Source organism: Corvus cornix, chromosome 1, assembly GCF_000738735.6.
Source record: "Corvus cornix cornix isolate S_Up_H32 chromosome 1, ASM73873v5, whole genome shotgun sequence".
In the NCBI taxonomy this organism is placed as follows: Eukaryota; Metazoa; Chordata; class Aves; order Passeriformes; family Corvidae; genus Corvus; species Corvus cornix.
The window spans coordinates 157,793-180,312 of NC_046332.1; the positions used below are offsets into that span (position 1 = coordinate 157,793).

The 22,520-nt window shown below is 42.6% G+C and overlaps 1 protein-coding gene across 1 annotated transcript in view; it reads left to right on the plus strand.

Moving 5' to 3' along the window:
* Positions 1 to 22,520, plus strand: part of SCAF4 (SR-related CTD associated factor 4) — a 31,027-nt gene that overhangs the window by 2,696 nt on the left and 5,811 nt on the right. The window contains 20 exon segments of the mRNA XM_039554595.1: positions 5,133 to 5,216; positions 5,800 to 5,844; positions 6,324 to 6,485; positions 8,660 to 8,795; positions 11,085 to 11,224; positions 11,753 to 11,929; positions 12,146 to 12,246; positions 12,742 to 12,789; positions 13,912 to 14,020; positions 14,352 to 14,519; positions 15,109 to 15,194; positions 15,966 to 16,062; positions 16,064 to 16,157; positions 17,106 to 17,206; positions 18,205 to 18,318; positions 19,015 to 19,171; positions 19,983 to 20,137; positions 20,917 to 21,079; positions 21,186 to 21,266; positions 21,349 to 21,537. Coding sequence (XP_039410529.1) covers positions 5,133 to 5,216; positions 5,800 to 5,844; positions 6,324 to 6,485; positions 8,660 to 8,795; positions 11,085 to 11,224; positions 11,753 to 11,929; positions 12,146 to 12,246; positions 12,742 to 12,789; positions 13,912 to 14,020; positions 14,352 to 14,519; positions 15,109 to 15,194; positions 15,966 to 16,062; positions 16,064 to 16,157; positions 17,106 to 17,206; positions 18,205 to 18,318; positions 19,015 to 19,171; positions 19,983 to 20,137; positions 20,917 to 21,079; positions 21,186 to 21,266; positions 21,349 to 21,537 — 2,407 coding nt within the window.

Genomic DNA, 22,520 nt, shown 5'->3' on the forward strand with positions numbered 1-22,520 from the left:
TGGATTGTGGTGTCATTCCCAGTCATGTTCTTTGGACCTGCATTTTGAATGCAACTTTGCCAATAAATGTCCTCGTCCAAATGCTCGTGTTTCTCCAGGAGCAAGCAGGGGGTTTGTATTGGCTGCTTTTTTTAAATCCAGCTGTAGTTTGAGCAGGTGCTGCCAGCTGAATAGGTGGGATTTGACCGGTCTGTAGTGTAGCGTGTTTTCTCTGAGGAGTTTACTTTCACGAGTGAGAATTCATGTGCTGTTAGGTTACAGTAATGGTACAGTATAAATAAATCACAGAAGGTAACTGGGTGATGGGACAGATCTTTTAATGTTTTTAAGAAAACAAGCAAACATTTTTCTTAAAAAAAAAGAAAATTTAGAAATCACACCTCCAAAACACAAGCAAACAAAAAACCCCCACCAAACCCACACATCTGCCATATAAATCCTTGGCATGTTTTAGTTTAGGGGATGGATGTCCTTTTCTTTCATCTGGAAAACTTGAGGCATAGTTTACTGGTTATAAAAGTTAAAAATAAAGATTTTTTTTTTCCACAATCTTGCTGCTGGAAGTAGAATAAAGTCAACTTTCCTGTTTTGTAATCTTTTATTTGTATTGAGTAATGCGTATTATTCACTTAGTCCTGCGTCTCAGGTTGATAGTAGTTTATGTGTACTCCTGAAACAATTGATACCCCACCTAAACGTGCCTAGAGACAAACAGATGAGAGGTCCTGGGGGCTGTTTATTTAAAGCTGGAGCTTCACATTCCTTCTGTGCTGTTTGCCCATCCTCTGGGCAATGGACAGTTGGAGTTTGGATCCAGTGTGGCTGTTTTCTGGCAATGGCAAGATTTTATTTTGCCTGTTTTGTGACAACCTTCCCCTCCATCCTGAGGTGCTATAAATAGAGGTTAGCAGGATATCCTTCCCAGTGGTTCTCCAGCAGTTACTGGAGCTCAGGATCTCCAACGAGTCTCCATGTGCAAGGAAAAGGAGCAAGGGCACAACTACCAGCATCTGGCTGGAGTCTCTTGCATCTGGCCTGAGCTTGTTTCCAGGACTACTGGGAGCTGTGACATTCTGGCAGAGATTCCTGGTAAGAGAAATAGTGAGACACACGGCTTTCCAGGAGATGTGCTGGACAAAAAAACCCTGCACTGATCCTGAAAGCTGACTTCCCAGAACACATGAGTAGAAAACAAAACTCTGTTCTGTGCACATGCATGATGTCATTTTCATATGAGTATCTTTTGTGAAGATGTTTCTCCCCAGTGATTCAGGATTTGTGAATGGTCTTTCTAGGCCACAGAAGTAGCTTAGTTGATGAAGTGCTATTGAGCTTCACTGCCTGGGGGTCATATCTGGTCAAATTCAAATCTCACTTCATTTTCCCAAGAATGCAGCCTGACAGCTATGGATGTTACGGTGATCTCTTACCTTCAGCAACACCTAATACTTGCTGTGCTTCACAGCTGGTGGTCAAGCATTTAAAACTTGCGTTGATCCTCTGAGATACGGCTTAGCAACAGATCCTTCTCCTTCCCTTAAGGAAGAACAGGGACCTGCAGAGGAAAGGAAGCAGTGACTTTTATAGGGGAAGGAAAATGTGTAGGGCTGACAGAATTCCTTTTAGCGATCTGGTCATGCATTAACAATAGAGGTGTTTTGTTAACAAAGCAGTGTAATATCTTTGCTTGTTGGTCATGGCTTCCATCGTCCCTTTGTTTCTGTACAGGAACAAGTAACTGCAGTTACGTCTGTAGGTCACTGGTGGTTGGCTGGGTCGGGTGGTTTCTAAATGCATGAATAAAATACATTCCAAAAGACAGTGAATGAATGTACGGAGTACTGACTGTGCACGGAGCTTGCTTTGGGAAGTGTTGTTGGACACCTAAGGCATGTTGGAATGGTTGAGGGCATGTTTGACTGCTCTGGAAATTGGAGAAGGGGAGGTTGAATGAGATGTCCTGACAATGACCTGGGTGCTTGATATCCACTAATCACTAACCACTGTCTCGTTCAGTAGCTCGTGCTCCTCTCTGTGCAGCTGCTGTGCTCTGGGGTATATTTAGTGAGTATATAAAACGGGCCCATAGCTCTTTATTTGTAAATACAGACACCTTTTTATGGCAGAGACACTTGAGCAAGAGAGCAAAGCCAAGGAAGTCAGTTCAAGTCCTAAAAGGTATTTTCACTGTGTTATCTCACACATAAAACAGATAGACTTAAGATCATGCATCAAGCTTGGTAGATTTTAAAGTAGCAGTTCTCCCCTTTACTTCAAAACCCCCTGGTTCTCAGGGTTCCTTGTAAACTAAACCATCAAAGGGCATTAATTATAGAATGAGAGAAATTAATAATTTGCTGCTCAAAGGACCAAGAAGTAAAGGCCATCATCACCCTGTTCCTTGTGCCATTACCTGCTCCTCCTGCACCTCCCGGGGCTCCTGGGCTGGAACAGGGGCACAGCGGGAGCTGGAAGTCATCTCTGTTCACCCCTGCCACTCCTGTGTTCTCTGTGGAACTTCTGTGCTTCGCACTGAGTTTACGTTTGGGGACAGTCACTCTGTGCTTGGTCTCCCTCTTGGTGTCCTGCCATGGGTTAATAAGTGGCTCGTCTTTGTAATAATGCTAATAATAGCATTTATTAGCCTGAAATTGAGCAGGTGAATTTTCTGTCTTGCATCCCTGGCTTTATAAAAGATACTTTACTGTGTGCTTCTGTCCTGCTGCGAAAAGCACCCAGAAATACTCTTAAATTCTTATTTTGTGTTGTGGCTTGAGTGTAATGGGCTCTTGAATACCTTCACTTCTTTGGTATCAACATCCTGTAAACATGCAGTTAGGGTCAGTAAAAGCAGAAAGTCATTTCTAGCAGGTCAGAGCATTCCAGGGACAGGCTCCTGTTGTGAGGCAGGACTTTGGAAACCTCTCAAGGCGTAAATTTTCTTTGCCTTTGTTACAGTCATCACTTTTTTTTGTAAATAGAGTGTAAGTTTTTTGTGTCCAAGTTGTTCCTTGAGCTGATCGTGGTGTCCTTTGAGTAACTGGATGTATTATTGTGAAATAGCCCTCTGAAAATAGGGGCTGGGTGGCTTTTTTTGTTTATTGGTTTGGGAAATGGGTGTGAAAGAAGATCCAAGTGTGATTGAATGAATGCAAGTGGAAGTACCCAGGTGTCTTCTGAGCAGCTCCCGCTTCCGACAGGGAGAAGCCACGAGGAACTAGGAAGGGAGCTAAATTTTAGCTGTACCCATCTCTAAAATATGGTGTTGACACATGTAACTGGTACCGAGAATTACATAAAAATTGGCTATAAATAGTCATTTGGTGTTCTAAGGTCTTAGGTAATTAAAAAAAAAGGAGTAAAGTTCCAAGGTAGAATTCCAAGAGATGGTGGCGGGGGTGAAAAGAGAGCAGATAGACAGATAGATACGCACACTCGTGGATACGTGCCTTCGTTCTCCCTGGCAGTTTATTTCTCCTTGGATTTTTGTTTTTGCCATGTTTCCCCCAGTTGCAGTGTCCTGCTTGGGATACTTTTAAGACACTTCTTTTTATTTTTTTTGCTGCACTTGTTTCTTGTTCCCTTGGGCCCTGCTCTGAGCTCTCCCAATTTCCTTGGGGTCTCTTCTTATGTCCCTGAAATACAAATGCCAAAGCGATGCTTTTATGCCAGCTCCTTTGTTCCTGTTCTATGGGACTGGATCCTTTCCTGGAGGACCGCTTGCTTCTTCGTGTGTAAAGGAAGGGATATGGAGTGCCTGTCTTACTGCAGGCTCCTTTTCTTCCTTCTCCCTCTCAGTTTTTGAGCCTTCTGGTGGTTTGTTTGTGGGTGTTGGGGTTTGGATTTTTTTCCCCCTTCGCTACCTCTTAAAACAGATTTTCCTGAGTTTTAATAATAGCATTCACTTTGTTCATCAAGAGTCTCTGCACTTATTCTGAAGCAATTAAGTCAAAATTGAAAACGAGACTTTTTTTAAAGCATCAGCTCACAGACCCCTTTCTCCTTCTGTCTTTTATCTGGCAGTTTTTATTTGTCCATACTGTGGTTTCTCAGCAAGCAGTGATGTTAGCTGAAGTATCTCTTACAGCTGAAATGGCTTTAAAACCCCAACATTCTGGCACGAGAACTTGCCTTTTGTGGGGATGAATAAGGAAAAGTCATGATCTTGTGTTGGGTGTTGGAAAAGGCATCTGGCTGTCACTGTCTGGAAGGACAGTTTTTCTTCTTTCCTAGCTCCTGGAATAGGAATCAAATTAAGAAAATAAATACCTTGTTTCCTACTCTTTGTGTTTTCTGGGTGTAAGGCTTCCTTTTGTACAGCTGCAAGCCCTGTTAGCACTTCCCTTGTCCTTGAGTATTTGGCCAATTTTATTTTTCCCCCCTTAACTGAGACAGTGGATAATCTGTGTAAGTTGGTCGCTTCACCAGTATCTTGGAACTTTAAATTAATTAGAAAAATAAGAGCGAAATCCTTAAATGACATCTTACTTTCCATTACACTGACAAATGAAGACACTTTGATTCTCTTACTTTGCTTTGTGGCAAATAATTGATGACATTTTTTACTAGTGTTCAGGGCTCACATTTTTCTTTATGGTAAAGATGAAAATGAAATCATGTAACACAAACCAATTTTTTCCTGTGATTTGTGAGGAATATTTCAAGATAAAAACAATTATGTGTGTGTCCTCAGCTTTCTGTGTTCAGCCCTTCCCCAGCTCTGTGGGCCAGTTCTGGTTTCCCTCAGTTTCTGAAACGTGGAGCTAGTGCTTATTTTCAGTTATGGCCAATGTCTCCTATAAAGATGACACATAACTTCTGTATACTTCATATACACCTCTATAAACTTAATATAATATCTATAACTTCTGCAAATGTTGTCCTTGAGGAGTGAACTTTTCCCTTGGGTGCCCTTTGGAGGGTAAGGCAGCCAAGTCTCCAGAGCAGCTGGAGCAGTTCTTTTTAGCAATAACCTGGTAAATGCTGGTTTCTGTTGGTTTTGTAAAACATCCAGTTCTCCCAGGGCATACAGAGTGTGGGATGGCAGTAATCAAGTCACCCACCTGAAATGTTGTCTTTGCTTAATTGCAGAACTTCACAATACATTTTTAACGTTTGTTTTCTCTGTTTAGCTCTTCTCACTGATGGAGATGAAACCTCCTATTTCCCGAGCAAAGATGATTCTCATCACAAAAGCTGCCATTAAAGCTATTAAGGTAAAGTACAACAAAACAGAGATGAAACTGTAAGAGCAGCAATGTTTTATTATTTCACTTGTAAGTAAATACTCAGGATTTCCCAATCTCAGCTTCGGGGATGGTTTATTCTAGTTGCTGTTAAGGCTGTTGTCTAGAAACAAGTGGGTGGTGAATATCATCCCTTGGTTTTGGACTAGGAGCAAAATGCCAGCTTGATTTTTTTGAGTCGTTGCTTTTTCATGCTACACCCACTAGAGTGTTGTGATTTTTGTGTGATAACACTAAATATTGCAGGATGCAGCTGCACCTTAACATGTGAAACCAGGGTGGATTGCATAGAAAGTGAATTGCTAATACTTGACAAGCTCTGTGCCTTGCGTGCACACTGACACACTTCTGCCTTGGGTCTGGGTTTCCTGCATGGAATATTTTTCTCCATGCCTGACTAACTCAAGTTTGGGAACATCCTGCTTTTTAGAATGTGACTGCAATGTTCTGTTGCCTTTCTGAAATGTTAGTAAGCACAAAGAGTTAAAATGCTTCTAAAATGATGTGCTGCTGCTGAGTAGATGGTAAATTAATGGATATATTTATTTTCCAGCTCTACAAGCATGTTGTCCAGATTGTGGAGAAATTTATCAAAAAGGTAAAAAGGAATAAAAAAACCCAAGTAGATTTATTGATAAAGGGATCTGCGTGCTTTACTAGATATTACTAATAATGCTAGTAAATAACCACAAAGGCTTCTGTTACTTAGGGATTGAAGGAGGAAATCCTGGTTTGTTAGGATTTCACACTTTTTGGTATCACTTTGTCCATATAATCTCCATATGTGGTTTTCCATAATACATTAGGAGCGGGGGAAAGAAGTAAATTGTGAGATTTCCCATCTTCCCTATGCAGCAGCTGGGGAGGAACCTGGAGGTGCTGAACTTCAGATTGGTTGTCACTAAGACAATACGTATTTCCAGAGAATGCAGTGTTCATGCTTGCCTGGGCATGAAGAACAACAGGCTGGAATGCAGAGCTGTGTTTCAGCCTGAGAGCAGATTTCCTGTGAGGCTCTGAGGGGGATGTTACCTTGCGGTGTCCCTGCCTAACGCAGAATTCCCGTGCTGTTTGCAGTGCAAGCCGGAGTACAAAGTCCCGGGCTTGTACGTCATCGACTCCATTGTTCGGCAGTCTCGGCACCAGTTCGGAACAGACAAGGATGTTTTCGGGCCAAGATTCTCTAAAAATATTACTGCCACATTCCAATATCTGTATCTGTGTCCATCTGAAGACAAGGTAGGACAAGCACGTCTCGAGTGTTGCTGTGCATTGATGTGGTGCCTCCTTGGTGCTTGCACTCCTGTGACGGTGATTTGGGGATTCTCTCTGACCCTGGTAGTGACTGTTGCTGAGAAGGATTATCAAAGGCAATAGTTAAATGCAAGTTCAAGTTCAAAGATGTATTTTGTCTGACCTCATCAGTTTTGTTTTGCCCGTGCAGACACTTCAGCAGTGTGTATTACTGTGCCAAAAGTTTTTCTTCTTGACGCTCCTTCAGGAAAGCTTCCTCTGGAAGGCGGTGTCTGCCACAAGAAGAAAGTGTTGCAGGAGAAGCTTTGATTTTGTAGGCAGTGGCTGTCCTGCTCAGAAATGTTTTCTAAGAAAATCATCATGTTCTGCTCACAAATGTTTTCTTAGAAAATCATCATGTTGATTTCTTTGGTCTTTCCCAATCCCATACTCGAATTTCATTGGTGCTCTTCACTGTCAGGGCTGGTCTAAGGCCTCATTTTTCTTAGTTCTGCTGTACTTGTTGATAGAACAGAGGCTCAGAAAGTGGTGTGAATTTCTGATGGTCCAGAGAAGATGGTTTATGTGACCTCTGTCAGAACAGTTTTGAGACTCCCAAGATCCGTGTGTTTTAGAAGTTGCCAATTGGTTTCCAGAAAATCACCTGCTCCTTTTTTCTTTACAAGAGTGAAATACTCCTTTTCTACCCAACTTCCTCCATAACTCTCTAAATAAGCTTTTGAAAGGCTTGGATGCTCTGTAGTTTTTCTAATGTGGAACATTTAGACCTTCAGGCATTGAATCTGATATTCTGGAGCTCCTGGGTTGATAGCCTGTGAAACAGAGTAGTCCCTTCTCCTTCCTGTTTCTGTGTTAGCATTTTGTTCATCTAAACGAATGAGACTGTCCATCTCCTTCATGGCACTACTTGATACAGGGAATATTATTATTTATAACATGCTTGTTTTAATGAATGTCCAGTTCCTAAACAAAAAAAACCCTGATCTGCACATACACAGCAAGTGTGGGTAGTATCTGAAGGGGATAACTCTTAACTTTTTTTTTTTTTTTAAACAGCCTTTCTGTGAAATTAACGTGTGACTGAAAACAAGAGTATTGCATTTGCCCATTTTTTGGCCTTTGTGTAATTTTCAAGTCTTCTGGAGAGATAGAATACCCAGAGCAAGAAAATGCTGCTGTTTTAAAGTTAACTGTTTTTCAGACCAAAATGTTCCTTAAAAATAGGCATTTCAGGTTTCTCTGCAATTGATGTTATTTTAGCAAACATTTTGTAAAATTCTTTAATCATTCAGGTAGAGGTGGATTTACATGGGTGTATATAACTGAGTCACAGTGAAAGAACAGAATCAATTCACTTGAAGTAAAAGGTACTTAAAGCTTATGTATGTGCAAGTGAATGACTAAGTCTGCAAAAAGGACAGCAATACAACGTGTGTTCTGACTTCTACCTTCTTGCATGTTCCAGCTGAAGCAGCACAACTACTGAGACATTTTTGTTTTAATGCTGGGCTAAAGAAGGAAAGGCCGATTTCCAGCTTGTTCCTGGAAGCTGCATTGTTCTTCATGTCAAAAAAAAGAAATGAGCTTAAAATAACAGCTGACAATCAGAGATTCTAAATTAATCTTTCTGCAGTGATCAGTGAGGATGTTTCTCACTTGCTTTCCTCATCTTTTGGATAATGATGGAGATGCAGTTTCTGGCCTCAACACAGAATTGATTGGGTTAGGAGTAATACCAAGCGAGGATCCCTCAATCTGACTGCAGAGTGTTGTGGTAGCATTTTCTGGTCTAATTGTCCCTCTTCATGAAGGCTTTCCAGCTCATCTTCATTTTCTCTTTTTGGTCACATGGGTTGGTTGTTTCATCCCTTTGTGACCATCTGTGAAGACATGGGGCTGAAATGATGTCCTGGATTGTACATCACACCTGCATTTCTGACTGGCCAGAATAGTTTTAGGGAAATGTCACAGATTGCTTGGGCAGGGAAGTAAGTCAGCAGTTTTTATTTTTGCCAGTTCGAAGGTGTTGCTGGCCTCTGTCATGACACAGGGTTTGTTAAATTGGTGCGATTGTGTCATGTGCTGTTCAAACCTTCTCTGCATACAGAAGATAAAATGGAAGCTGCATTCAGCATTGGTGCTTCCTTTTGTTTCAACAGAGTAAAATAGTTCGTGTCCTGAACCTTTGGCAGAAAAATGGAGTATTCAAAATTGAAATAATTCAACCTCTCTTGGATATGGCAGCAGGAACTAGTGCCACTGCACCCATGGCAGAGAATGCTACTAACAATGAAGGTAGGAATGACATTTTACCTTCTGCTCTCAAAGGGCAAGTGGCAATAGCTTGTTTGCTTTCAGCACCAAGTGCCTGCTCTTAGTTCCAGCAGTGACATAGCAATAAATTCAGCTTTGTCACAATGGGCAGCCAAACTCATTTTCAATAAATGCTGATACTGTACTTCAGAAATTATCGGCATGTGAATACTGACTTGGGAAATACCTGAAATGCTTATCGTGTATATGCATGTGTACATATGTATGTGCACACTTACAGGTGACTTCAGTGTCCCCTCTTAGATACTATGTTCTTCTTTTGCTGTGAAATATTTTTATGTCATTTCTCAATTTTATAATTCTGATGTTATTTTTTAATGCCAGAATCCAGGTAAGTAGGTGGGATCTTGGGTATTAAAGAGCTTCATCTTCCTTTGAGTCAAGTTAGTAGCTGAAAGCAGCAGCTGTCAGCGTCTCAGTGTGCAGCCCTGCAAGTCTTGAAGTGGTGTTTCACGTCCAGGTTCTCAGACAGAACGCTTGTGCCTGGGATTTTGCACGGGCTGCTGGCTGAGAAGCACTGACCTGCAGAGCACAGCAGTGCCAGCCTGCCCACAGTGCCTGCACTGACCTATTTAGTGCCACAGAAAAGCTGGGAGTGAGGTTACGGGGAATATGCATTCCACAATTCCCTCTTTCTCCGGAGGGCTGCTTTTTGGCTCTGCACTCCGTGTTCCACACTGAGCTTTGGTAACCTCCTTATTTACTGTGCTCATGGAGTAGGACTGGGAAAACGGAATGGAGGGAGTGAGGTGTGGTGAGAGACAGCAAAACAGCGATGCACAGCAGCACCAGTGAAATCATCTCCAGCTGTGTTCAGCGAAGTGTATCCCATTAAGGGTTTTATAAACCTGGCAGGGGCAGGGAATGCCTTGGCATCCAAGCCTGGGGGCAGAGTGGTGCCTGTACAATTGAATTTTGGGACAGGTGAGGGAGCACTGCCTGTCCAGCTTTCTCTCTCCTCACTGGGGGTGAACAGGTTGGCTGCCTTCTGCAGAGATTTTCAGTGCAATTATTCAGATGCACCAGAGGGGATCATTTGGCCCTGAAATAAATATGCTAATGAATAATAATAAATACATTAATGCATTATGTGAAGTAGAGTCTGTTTATCCCATAAAGACAGAGAGAAATGCAAATTTTCTCCCTTGAGCAAGCAGATATCCTTCTGAATATATACAGGAAATAATTTGGGAGTTACTTTGTATTTAAAAACAACACATACCTTTTTGCTTTATTTTTATGTTGCATTTCACTTCTGGGAAAGTATTATTCAACACATTTGCCTGTGCTTTTGCTGCCAGTCAACACTGAAGTTATTTGAAGTGCAAACAGAGGAATGGCTTTAAAGGAGTTGCTATTGCAAGGCAAACATGTTTGCTTAGTGTTTCAAACTAAATATTTCTATCTGTGGAGCTTTTTTTAACTCACTCCTTGGACAGCTTCATTATGTCCACTAACACAGATTTGCTAAAGAATAGTTACTTACAGTATGTAGGAATTGATGGGATTATTGCTAATTTACGTGGTACTGGCAAGATGTTTATTAATAAAGGTGTTGTAATGTAAGGCAAAGAGAATGGGAACACTAATAGTATGTCTTAAATTGTGATCTCAGTTTTGCAAAGCTCAGTGGAAATGGGAGTCTTTTCCTGGAAAAATGAGTAAATACCACTTTCCTGGTGGGAGGCTTTATCCGTCAGCTGCAGGTGTGGCTTGTGCACGTGCAAAAGAGACACGTGAACAAACTTTATCAAAGAAGACTACCTGTGAAGTAATCCTTAAAAACCTTTAATTATTGCTAGACTTCTCAGCAAAAGTTCAGTTACTGGTGGAAAATACTGAGAGAAACTCAGCTGCTTTTCCCATGAGCCATGAGATGGTTGATTTGGATCAGTCATGCGAAAGGATGAGCCCAGATCTGTGGAAGCAGAACCACCACACTGAGGGTATTGAAGCTCATTGGCTAATGCTGTTTGAGTGAGAGCTTTTCTAAACCTGCACAGCTACAAATGTGGAGCTGGGAGCTAAAATTCCGTGTGGGACCAGCTTTTTTGTCTTAGTGCATCCCAAGTGCAGGTGTGAGCAGTGACCAGAGCAGTTCATAGCAGCATGAACAGAATACGCAGCTGGGGTGGTGTAAGTAGGTCCTTTTGGGTTAAATAGGGGGTTGTAGCCGGGCACTTGCTGTGAGGAGCAAGAGGAATGTTCTGGAGTCACGCAACCCTTTCTGTGTTCCTGGGAAACCCTCAGGTTCGCCGCCCCCTCCGGCCAAGGTTCCCTCGGAGCCCCCTCAAGTGACTGCGAACTCAGTGCCCAGCGTGCCGCAGCTGCCCAGTTCTGATGCCTTTGCAGCTGTAGCCCAGTTGTTCCAGACAACACAAGGACAACAGGTAACCTGCTTATGGATTCCCTTTAGCTCCAGTCTCTATGTGAAATGAGGGAGGAAATGGTGGAATTGATAGCCTGGATTTGAAGCAGAAGAGCTTCCCTAAGGTCTTCAGTGGAAGACTTGTAGGAGTTAAAGTATTTAAATTCTTCCATCCAGTAATTTTGATATTTGATGATACTCAGTTATATGTTCCTAAATAATTGGTTATGAATTGATGCAGTAACAGGGTTTTCCAGCACAGGTGGAATATCTGGAAGAAAATGGGGAATTTTATTGTTCAGTCCACTTAAATGTTTGCAGTGTTGAAGGGCCTGAACGCTGCAATGTTGGGATCTACTGAATTTTGCCACCAGCGTATTTAAAAAGGGACTCTTGGTCTTGGTGTAAATGCTCCACGGTTCAGTCAGGTTGTTGGTGTGTTCGTCCCCTGCCACAGCCTGTATTGACATAAAATCTATCTCCTACAGCTCTTTCAATACTTGGTGTTTATATGAGAACGTACACGTAATACTGTCTTACGTTTCTGTAGCTCCAGCAAATCCTGCAGACCTTCCAACAGCCTCAGAAGCCCCAGTCACCGGTCATAGACAACACTGTGATGGCTCAGGTTCAAGCTATTACTGCTCAGCTGAAAACCACAGCAGCACAGCCCCCAGAGCAGAAAGCTGCTTTCACAGCACCTGAGCAGAAAACATCATTTGACAAAGTAAGTCTTGGTTTGCATTTTCTGCAGCTGAAGAACACTGGTTTTGGACAGTTTTTATTTTGTATCGGAATACAGATTTCTATTTTTCCCCAATTCTAATCGTGTCTTTAGCTTCAGAGCTTGCATATGTTGTAAGACTTATGATAATAAAGATATTTTGGCTGCCAGTTGTGTAAGATACAGAAAAAATAGTTGTCCCAATGTGATTTCTTTCAGAAGTTGCTAGATCGGTTTGACTATGATGATGAACCAGAAGCAGTGGAAGATTCAAAGAAAGAAGATTCAGCTCCTTCCCCTTCAGTGTCTCAGCCGGCTTTGTAAGTTCTGTGTCATAATAAAACTAAGGAATCTTTGTCCTAAGACATTTTTAGGTTAGAAAGTAGATGAAAATTCCAAGTTAGTTCAGTGTTTAACTGCTACAGTCCAAATTTAAAACACTGTCAACAGTTTTTGGTGGGGCGATTTTTGTGTCTTGTTACTTTGGTGATCTGGCGTAGATCTGCGTTGCCTCATAGATGGAGGACTGTGTTTTGTAGAGAAAAGCTCAGTTTTGGTTACAAGATGAGTTCCATGTTTTTACTGTACAACTGAGTGTGTCAGGGCATCACTGGATCACTTTACTGGCTGGGGAAAAGCTGCTATTCCAAACATTGTGGTAGTTTTAAGTATTCAAGAAGGGAAAATTGGCTTTACAGCTTTATGTTGGCAAACATTCAGTCCCCACTCAAGCAAGCTCAGACTCCCATTTCCCTTTTGCTATGCATTATGATAAAGTCTGGAATGACATGACCACATCCCAGTTTTTTCCACAGGACCTCTCTCTCATTCAGTGCACAGGCTGGATGGTGCTCAATGCCGGGGTTAGTCCGTATTTCTTTTTTCCCTGCTTCAGTATGTGGCCCCATGTCTTACTCTCTGTATCTGCATCTAAACCCTGCTCTCAAAACCAGAACCACTAACTCTGTCATCAGCTTTCTGACTGTGTCTCTCACCTTGAGCACTTTATGTCCACAAGTAGTAGTTCATTTAAGTGCCTTTGAAGGAAATTGCTAGTATTTGCCTTAGAATACAGATGGAACTCTGGAGTACAGAAAGATGAGGTAGCTCAAACATAACCACTGCTTGTGTCTGCCCAGCTGGAGGCTTGTGGGCATGTGTATGTTCTGTTGGTAGTACTTCAGAGCCTCTGTCCGTAGTACCTCACAGCTGTGCAAGATGTCCCTGAGGGTGGGATTCCAGTGTTCCCAATCTGGGCATGCAAGCTGAGTAATTCTCTCTATAAAATACTGATATGTCCAGAATCTTCTCAGAATTGTCTTTGAACGCTGCAAAGTTCCATTTTCCGTCACCATGAAATTCCTTTATCCCCCTGACATCCTGCTGAGTTTCTCGCACAGGCTGCATCCTGCAAGCAGGTCCTGTTACCTGCGCAGACCTCCAGAATTCCCTGAGCACTGTCCATTCTGTGTGTTGAATCAGGAAGCGATGGGCATCGCTGTGATCCTCACGTGATACACACCCCCTTCTCCTCTGCCCTATTTCCTCCCGAACCAAAGTATTTTCTTACAGCAGAAGTACAGCCAGTTTCTTTTCCTTGAGGAGAAAAGCATTGCTTCTTTTGTTCCCACAAGAGGAACCTCGAAGGAAGAGAATTAGCCTAAGGCAGAAAAGCTTCCTGAAATGTTTCTGTAGGCTGAGATCTTTAGCAAGCTCATATAAGTATGGGGGGAGAGAGGCTCTAACCTTTCTGTAGCATCTCTTCAAATGTGAAAGGACTACTCTTTGAGTGGAGGAAAGATGAGGAACCCACTCTTTCTTCCTTTGCTTTTTTTTTTTTTGTTGGAAATGGGATCATAGTAAAGATAATTGTTCTGTCTGAAGTAACAGCAAGAATGTGTAAATGTGTATAGAAATCTGTAAAATAAAGACAACAAAATCTGTGCATCTACTGACTTGTCTTACCAAAATATTCGTGGTTTTAGTGGGTTTCCAGGAGAAGGCATGCAACAGCCAGTATTTCCTCAGCTCCCAAATATGGATCCTTTTCAGCAGCGGATGATGGGAATGCAGCAGGATCCGATGCGGCACCAGGTAACTCCAGGTTTTTCCCTTGTCCCCCTGTTGTGTTTTCTATCCTTTGCTGTTTTCTTTGGTGCAGAAGTAAGGAAGTGGTTTTCCTGTTGGTGAAGAGTGAATGTGCTTAGCCCTCCATCTTCCCAAAGAAACGTATTTTTGTTGTCTGTCCTAGTCAGGCTTTGAAGGACAAGATTGTTACTTCTACACCCTAATGCTTGGCCTGCTTCATCTTTCCCCCTTTTGTTGAGACTTTTGAGCAGACATAAAACTTTACTTGAGCCAGCTGGGAAAGCAAATGTGATTTCTTCTCCTAGCTGGAATTCTATGTGTTTTTCCTTCTCCCAAGGTGCCGCTCCCTCCTAATGGGCAAATGCCAGGTTTTGGTCTCCTGCCTACCCCTCAGTTCCCACCCATGGCTCAGCCAGTGATGCCTCCAGCAGCACCAGTGCAGCCGACTTTCCAGTCTCCTTTCCCAGTCCAGGCTGAACCACACCTGCAGAAACCCCACCAGCAGGTGAGCAGCCGTTACAGTGAACAAACCGACTTAAATGCTCTCGTACGTGTCTTTCGCGGATGCGTGCGGATTGTCCTGAGCAGAAATGTCAGGATGACCAGGACACGGCCGGCTACGAGGCTGGCTCTGCTGGGAAGACAGTTGGATAGCTCCAGGACTTAACCCCGTTCCTGTCTCCAGCGTACTTCAGGCTTCTGAAAAGTTGCGGTAGGCCTCACTTTGCCTGGGATTTTGATGATGGAGCAGGATTCACTGACTGATCTTAAGGAATAAAATCATATTCTGTGGAGATGATGCAGGTGGTGCTGAAATAGGGTAAAATGTGGAAAAGCAATAATTAGCAAATTGAAAATGAGAATTGTGTAAATTATTTCCGTGATGTCTTTTCAGTGGCTGTATTAAGTACATGCAATACTGGACCTTCTCCCTGTTAGCGACCACAGAGTGAAGCTTTTGAGTCACGTTACTCTTTAATTTCACACATTTGAATATTCAGTGTATTTTTAGTGCTGTTAATTTAGTCTGAGCATAAGAAGAAATAAAATGCTTGTGCTGCTCGCCCATAACGCCAGTCAACTTTGTGTTTTAGGATATGGAAGTGGAACAGCCGCCCATTCAGGAGGGAAAACGGCATGTTTCTGACAGTAGGAAATCAAGATCTAGATCTGCATCAAGGTAAATGAGTGAAAGTTCTTTTAGCGCAGGAAAGAAAAGCAGATTAGCAACTCTAAGATATATGAATCTCTGAAAGTCATCTCCCTTCCAGGGAAAAATTGGTATCTGTGCAGTTCTCTCTTAATGGGAGAGAGTAACTTCCATGCCTGTCAGTCCAGAGTAAATTTTAGGGAGGCAGAATGTGATAGTGAATTTTGCCTGTGCTCTAAAAACACTTTCCTTATGAAAACATTTGTGATCTGCGTGCTGTGGGACTTTGTGTGTCACATCCCAGCTGACCGAGCAGATCTGGCTCCGCTCTCCACTTAGTTGCAAGTCTTCCTCCTTGCGGAGTTCCACATGATTTCTCTGAAGGCTTACAAGGTCTTCCACACCTGGAGCGGTTTAGAACTTGAACAAGATGTAAAATATAATTTCAGTGGCAGAATTTATTTATAATCTCCTTTTTAGCCATTTTTTGTAAAAGCACTAAATATTTTCCGCGTTGATGCAGGTGTAACTTCTTCTGTGTTGAAGTGGACACAGTTTTGGTGGTCAGCTTCAAGACAAACTTAATGGATGATGAGAAATTGGAAAGGAATCAGCTGTTCAGCTGAAGTGCACCAATAAGCTACCGCAGCAATTTACTGTAGTTCTAAATGCCTGTGAATGAGCTTGGATTGATTTATTCCTTTATGGACAGAGCTCTTCGGGTATTTAAGCAGTTAACTGAGGTGGTGTGTCAGTGCCGGGGTGACAAGCACTGACCATCCGTGGCTCTGGTCTCAACAGGTCCCCCAAGAGGAGACGCTCGCGGTCGGGCTCGCGCTCGCGGCGCTCGCGTCACCGCCGCTCCCGGTCGCGCTCCCGGGACCGGCGCCGGCACTCGCCCAAAGTCCCGCTCCCAGGAGCGGCGCGAGCGCGAGCGGGAGAGGGAGCGCCGCTCCAAAGGCCTCCCCCAGATCAAGTCAGAGACTGTCAGTGGTGAGTCTGCTCCCTTCGTGGTTGTGTAACTCTGTGTGTTCCAGTAATGCCATTTTCTGGGTGATAGTTTCAAAGGTTTTGTGTTCCTTGGATATAATGCTACTTGTTGTGGTTTCCGAGGCTCATCCAAACAGAATAGAAATTAACAGCCTTGTGATTCCTGGTAGGAATTTCACCGCACTTCCTGTACTTCCTTTACTCATAACAGACAGTTTAGCATTTTTGGAGTATCTCCAAGTTAGAAATATCTTGGCTGTAAAATGAGAAAAGGAAATACTGAAACCCCATGTTCTTATTTTCCTTCCTTTGAGACATATAAGGTAAAGCAGATTGAACAAAAAGAATTTGAGTTAATTGTAAATCAATACAGTTTTTCTAAGTATTCAGTCTTGTGTGTCTCTCCAACCTGAAGGGGAGCTTTGACCTGGAAAACACACAGGCTAATGTTTGGATTTCTGAAATAATCCTGGCTTTGCCAGTGTTTATAGACCAAACATAGTAGTTGTCTTCTGAATATTCCTTGGGAGTGTGTAGTGTTCTCCAAGGTCATCAAGTGCAATAAAAACATTCTTTCTTATATACAAGAGACAAAAACCTGAGCTATTTAATGAGCCAAGACCTGGTGAATGAGAGTCCCAGGGGTGTAAAGGCCTGTGGAGCCCTGGTAGCTGTTCAGTGGAAGCTACCTGGCAGTGCTGTGAGATGTGCTGCTTTCCCAGAGTCTGTGACATTGGCTGTCAAAGTTTGCAGTTCTGTATCTCTCAGCTGGAAAATCTGGATGACTATTAGACGTTGCTGCAGTCATCTGCAGCCAGTGGGATGCCTTGAGCTCCTTCCCTGGTTACTACCCTGAATTTAGCATGGGCTGAGATAAGTGTTGGTTATCTGTCCTGTAAGGAGCTTGTGTCAGTAATGGCTCTGGCAACCTGTGCTAACTCCTGGTTGTAGTTTGCAGTACCACACTCTGGGTAGGACAGCTCGACAAAAGGACAACTCAGCAGGATGTGGGAAGTCTCTTGGAGGAGTTTGGCCCCATTGAGTCGATCAATGTGAGTATAAGGGGTGCAGTGAAAGCCGCTTTGATGTGCTTGGGTGCAGAACATCTCTGCAGGCTGCTGTGAGGCAGAGTTATTTCTGACACACTCCAAAGAGTTGGGCTCTTGTTTCCTGTATGTTGTGCTTTCAGTGTGTACACTCAATTCATGTGGCTGAGTTATACACAAACAAGAGGGAAGCTGCTTTGGTTTCCTGCAATATAAAAATGCTCCTGAGGTAATACAGAAGATTATCCCATTTTCATAAAAATCCTGCTTTCTCTGGAGAACAAGGAATGGCAAGTGAGGAGGTGGCTGCAGAATTACATCCCATGCTTCTGAGTTCTTTGGCTGCTTCATTTTATTTGATTATAGGAATGTGGACTCTCAGCTGGTGTTCTTGCTGCTCTTCTGTCATTTTAGCCATAAACACGGGGAACAATTGTTTTATTTTGCTGTATTTAAGGATATTTTATATATAAATTATAGCTGTTCCGGTAACTTCAAAAATTTCATTCATTCAAACAAACGAAAAGAAGTGCCTAGTTTTCTTCCTATTCCCAAATTTTGTAAAACAGCATAGGAATTTTTTCCTCACATTAATTACAAGTAAAAATTATTCCGAATCTGGAGCTAGAACTGAATGTGAAGGTGCAGCTGGCAGAATGAAGGGGGATACTAGTGTGCATTCCAACAAAGTAACTAATTGCCAGACCTTAGAATTTACATGAACACTATTGTTCAGCAATTTGAAAGGATTAAATATGCAAAAATCAGCTGTATTTTAGAGTTGTGGAAGTTTTCAGAAGTTGTGGAAGTTTTAGTTCACTAGAAATGTGTATTTCCAGAAGATAGGGGCTTTCTTAGCCTCTTAAACCAACATCCCCTTCCATACTTCCATAGCCCCTTTTGGAACACCCGCTGATGTCCCATTTTGCGGTAACTGAGCATTTGTGTGTTGTTCACTGGTTTGTTACTTGCAAAATGAGCTTTTTCCCTTAAACCCCACCCAGATGATACCGCCCAGAGGATGTGCCTACATTGTCATGGTGCACAGACAAGATGCCAACAGAGCCCTCCAGAAACTGAGCCGAGGCAACTTCAAAGTCAACCAGAAATCCATCAAGGTACTGCTTGGAAAATGTCAGGCTTTCCAAAGCTGCTGTAATTACTGTCATCCTGTCTCGTCTGTGCTGGGCTTTGGGGGGTTGCAGACGTGTATGTGTTCTGGAGATGGTATTCTGTAAAATTCTGAAAAAATACGGGAGTGAACCGGTTTTTGAGAATTGCTGTTCCTGGTCTGTAGTGGGATTTTCAGTGGAACTTGTATCAGTTTCCTTGAAAGATTGCCAGTAATTGTCTGTTTAATCAGCAGAAATGGTGTTCTTTTGCTCGTTACAGGGGACTGGCACTGTGTGTTTCTTGTTGCCAGTTATTTGTCTCATAACAGAGTTTCATTGCATCTGATAACCCTAAAAGAGTACTAATAAATAAGGAAGTATGCATCAGTTAGTAAACTTCTTCCTTCTGTGGAATGTCATATTAGTGTGACACTGTCCTCCAAAGGGAAATGGAATTAACTGTAGCATCTGGGGAACATCAGAGGAAGCTGGCCTTATACATTTTTACAAATGGTGTGCAAGAGTCAAGCCAAGGAATAGGAACTAAGTCTGCCTTAAAAAAAACTTAAGTTCAGAGTTTTGTAGCTGTTTCTCTTGTGCTTTTTGCTTTTTACCCTCAAATGCTGTTTTGTGCGAATGAAATATTAAATCCATTAAAATGGAAACATTTTGCTGACCACTGTTATTTTCACATCCCCCAAGATTGCCTGGGCTCTGAATAAAGGAATAAAGCCAGACTACAAGCAGTATTGGGATGTAGAATTGGGTGTGACTTACATACCATGGGACAAAGTCAAACCTGAAGATCTTGAAAGCTTCTGTGAAGGAGGAATGTTGGACAATGAGACCCTTAGCCCAGGTACAGTGTTACTGCATGTTCAGTTCTGTTACTGGACCTTCATTTCAGGGTTTGGCCATTTCTGTCCAGTTTGCCCAGTTAGCTGGTGATTCTTGTACATATGCTCTAATTGTAGCATCTCTTCATGCTGAACACACAAAAATCAGTTCAACGTGTGTGTTTTAAATGGAAGTGTAACACATGATGGACATAATGTCGGTGTGTTCCAGTCCTCTCAGTGCTTTTCTCTTTCCCAAAGTGCCCCCTCACTGATCCCTCTTTGTGCTTAGCTGGCTTTTCCCAGGAAGTTCTGACAGACAAAAGGAGCTGGATTTCTTCTGTAAATTAAATTTAAAGCTATATTTGATGTTTCTCTTATTTGCTGCAATTCTTTATAGTTGTATTCTCCTTTCCTTTGTTTTGGACTTGAAGATGTTGGGTTTTTTAGAAATGAGTTCTCAAATTAGTGAAAAAGCTGCTGCCTTCGTGCCCGAGAGCAATAGAATGCACCTGTTGGAAAGCTTGTCCCACAAAGCCTTACAGTTTTTGTCACAGATAATGTAGCAGAGTCCTGGGCATGTGTAAACACTGTCAGTGCAAAGGATTGTTAAACAACTACGGAAAGGAACAATTTTATTTGCTGTTTCAGATTTTGCTGTGTTTAAATGAATTTGGAATTTTTATTGTCAGAAATCTGTATCGATGCATCTTAGCTCTGTGCTGCTTATTATCCGAGTATTTTCAATTAGGTCATTTTTGTAAATGTGACCAAGCATGTTTCACGTAGCACTGCTTGTCTGACCCATGTCTGTTGGGATCTTGTTTTGGACAGAGTGGAAGGGAATTCCCAAGAAGTCTGAGAATGAAGTGGCTCAGAATGGAGGCGCAGAAGCTGCACACAATGAACCAGTGTCACCTATTCCCAAAGCTTTACCTGTCCCAATTCCTGTTCCCATGCCTGCACCAATAACAGTACCTCCTCCACAGGTCAGAGTTGTTCCACATAAATAAACAAGATCTCACTTAAAGTAATAATTCAGGGAGGGAGGGAAATGCCATGAATGGTAACTCCGTTCTCTCAGTCACAGAGAAATCCCTGCAGTAGAATGTTTGTTAGAGAGGGCTGAATTGCATCTTCAGGTTTTGTGATTGGCTTTTTTTTATTATTTGTTTTACTAATTAATTTTCCTCTAAAAGCTTTTCTTATTGACAGATGCTCCACTACTTTTATATCAATAGTTTCTTGTCAATATTAAAGTAGTAGAATCCCTTGAATCAGAGCTTATTTAAATTCGGAGCTTGATATAAATCAGAATTAAAGAAAAAGGAAACACGAGTCACTCTAATGTGCAGACTCAGGTAGTGAGAAAGAGACGAGCAGAGGTTTTTAATTGCCCTGAAGTTGTGAGTATTCCAGTGGATCCTGTATGGAAATCCATGCTGGTGGATGGAAATGAATCCCAGGCACTGTGTGAGGGGTATGTGGAGGTGAGTTACTGACATGCACTAGTACCCATTTAGCACAGAGGAGAGTTTTTCTCTTTCAAAGAAGTTACAAAGGCAGACGGGACTGGTGTTGGTATTTTCAGTGATGGGAGAGAGCTAATTAGATCTTTTGTGCAAGTCGTCCCCCCCCCTTGTTGCAGAGGAATTTGAGGTCGCTGAGGTGTCCTGGTGGAGCTGGACAAAGGCAGAGGTCCCCAGCAGGACAGAGAATCATTTGGGCGCTCTTGGGGTAACCCATCTTTCCCCTTCCTTTTTCCTAGGTTCCACCCCATCCGTCAGGGCCTCCCGTGGTTGGTGCACTCCAGCCCCCTGCTTTCACAGCACCTTTAGGAATCCCCCCTCCTGGATTTGCCCCTGGGGTGCCGCCGCCACCGCCGCCTCCATTCCTCCGGCCCGGCTTCAACCCGCTGCATTTACCTCCAGGTTTGTGGGGCTGCGCCAGCCCGGGCTCTGCTGGGCCCGGAGCTGCACCAGCTGCACGGGGTGCTGGGCCACGGGGGCACTCAGGGCTCTCCTGTGCTTTTTGTAGGATTCCTTCCTCCTGGGCCACCGCCTCCCATAACTCCTCCGGTCTCTGTCCCGCACACTCCGGCAGTGAACATCCCAAACTGTAAGTGTTGGGCCCTGTGGAAGGCAGGGATCCTGCAGGAATTGCTGGATGGTGTTCAATGTGTCCTTGCCTTGTTCCTCAGCTACAGCAACTGGTGGGAATGAGGACACTACAAAGGAGTCGAACGTAGGAAATCCCATCCCGACAGTAGTTTCTGGAGGCAGAGGGAATGCTGAAAGTACCGACACTTCCAAAATCTATGGCACTGTTCCACCTCCTGTAGCACCTACCAATGTCCCTGCTCCCGTCACCCAGGCTGTTCCACTCCTTGGTAAGTTCCTCTTGGGTAAGTTCTGCACTTCATTGTTCCCTACATTTAAAATACCATTTTGACTTGGCTACTGACTTACACTCCAGGGCAAAGGGAAGCACATTTTTCTCAACTTGCTGAAATTTCTGTCCTACTGTTGGCTTTGAAATCAGTTTTAGAGGCTTAGTTTTGCAGAGAAGGAGCAGTAAATAATTTTTATTATTGAAGATCTGTTTTCTGAAGAAACAAAGCCATAATGTGTAAGTTACAAATTCAAATGCTGTCCCACTTTTAACAAGTGAAGGTTTATATAGTGTAGAAAATGAACTTACAGCAGCACATCTGTATGACATAGTGACCAGGTTTTAGACTCAACTATTACATATATAAAATTAACATGCAGAGAAACTATTTTTGTGTGTTTTTGAAATCTCTGAGGATGGGGTACATTTTTTTTATGTAAGAAATAAATCATTTTAATAAAATAGAAAACCAAACCCTTTTATTCAGCCCTGCGGTAGGACAGGTTTTGAAACCTTTGTAAGAATATATTATTTAAATATTAGCAAATGGTTTTTTGACTAGCAAACCGAAGTTAATTGGGGGTAGGTTGTATAAATTACTTTTCCTAATATGACACAGACTTGGTCAGATTTTGACAGGGAGTGTGAACTGCCCCAGAGCTCTGCTAAATGCTTATTTTATGATGGCTTTGGATGGGCCAGTGTCAAGAATTTACTCAAAGACACTTGTTACCTACAGATTTTAGTGAGATTACTGCATTTATGGGATTTTAGGTCTCTAAATGAGAGCGTAAGAAATGAATGAAAAAGCTAATTTTGTGTTAGTGGGGTTCTGCCCAGAACTTTACAGTGATCACGGAAGAAAACCAAAGATTTGTCTCCCTGAGAGGTCACTGCTCTATTGGATGTGAGGGCTGAATTTTCCATCCATGACTAATGATTTATGTATCCTTCATGTTGAAAACTTGACAGAGACCCTTT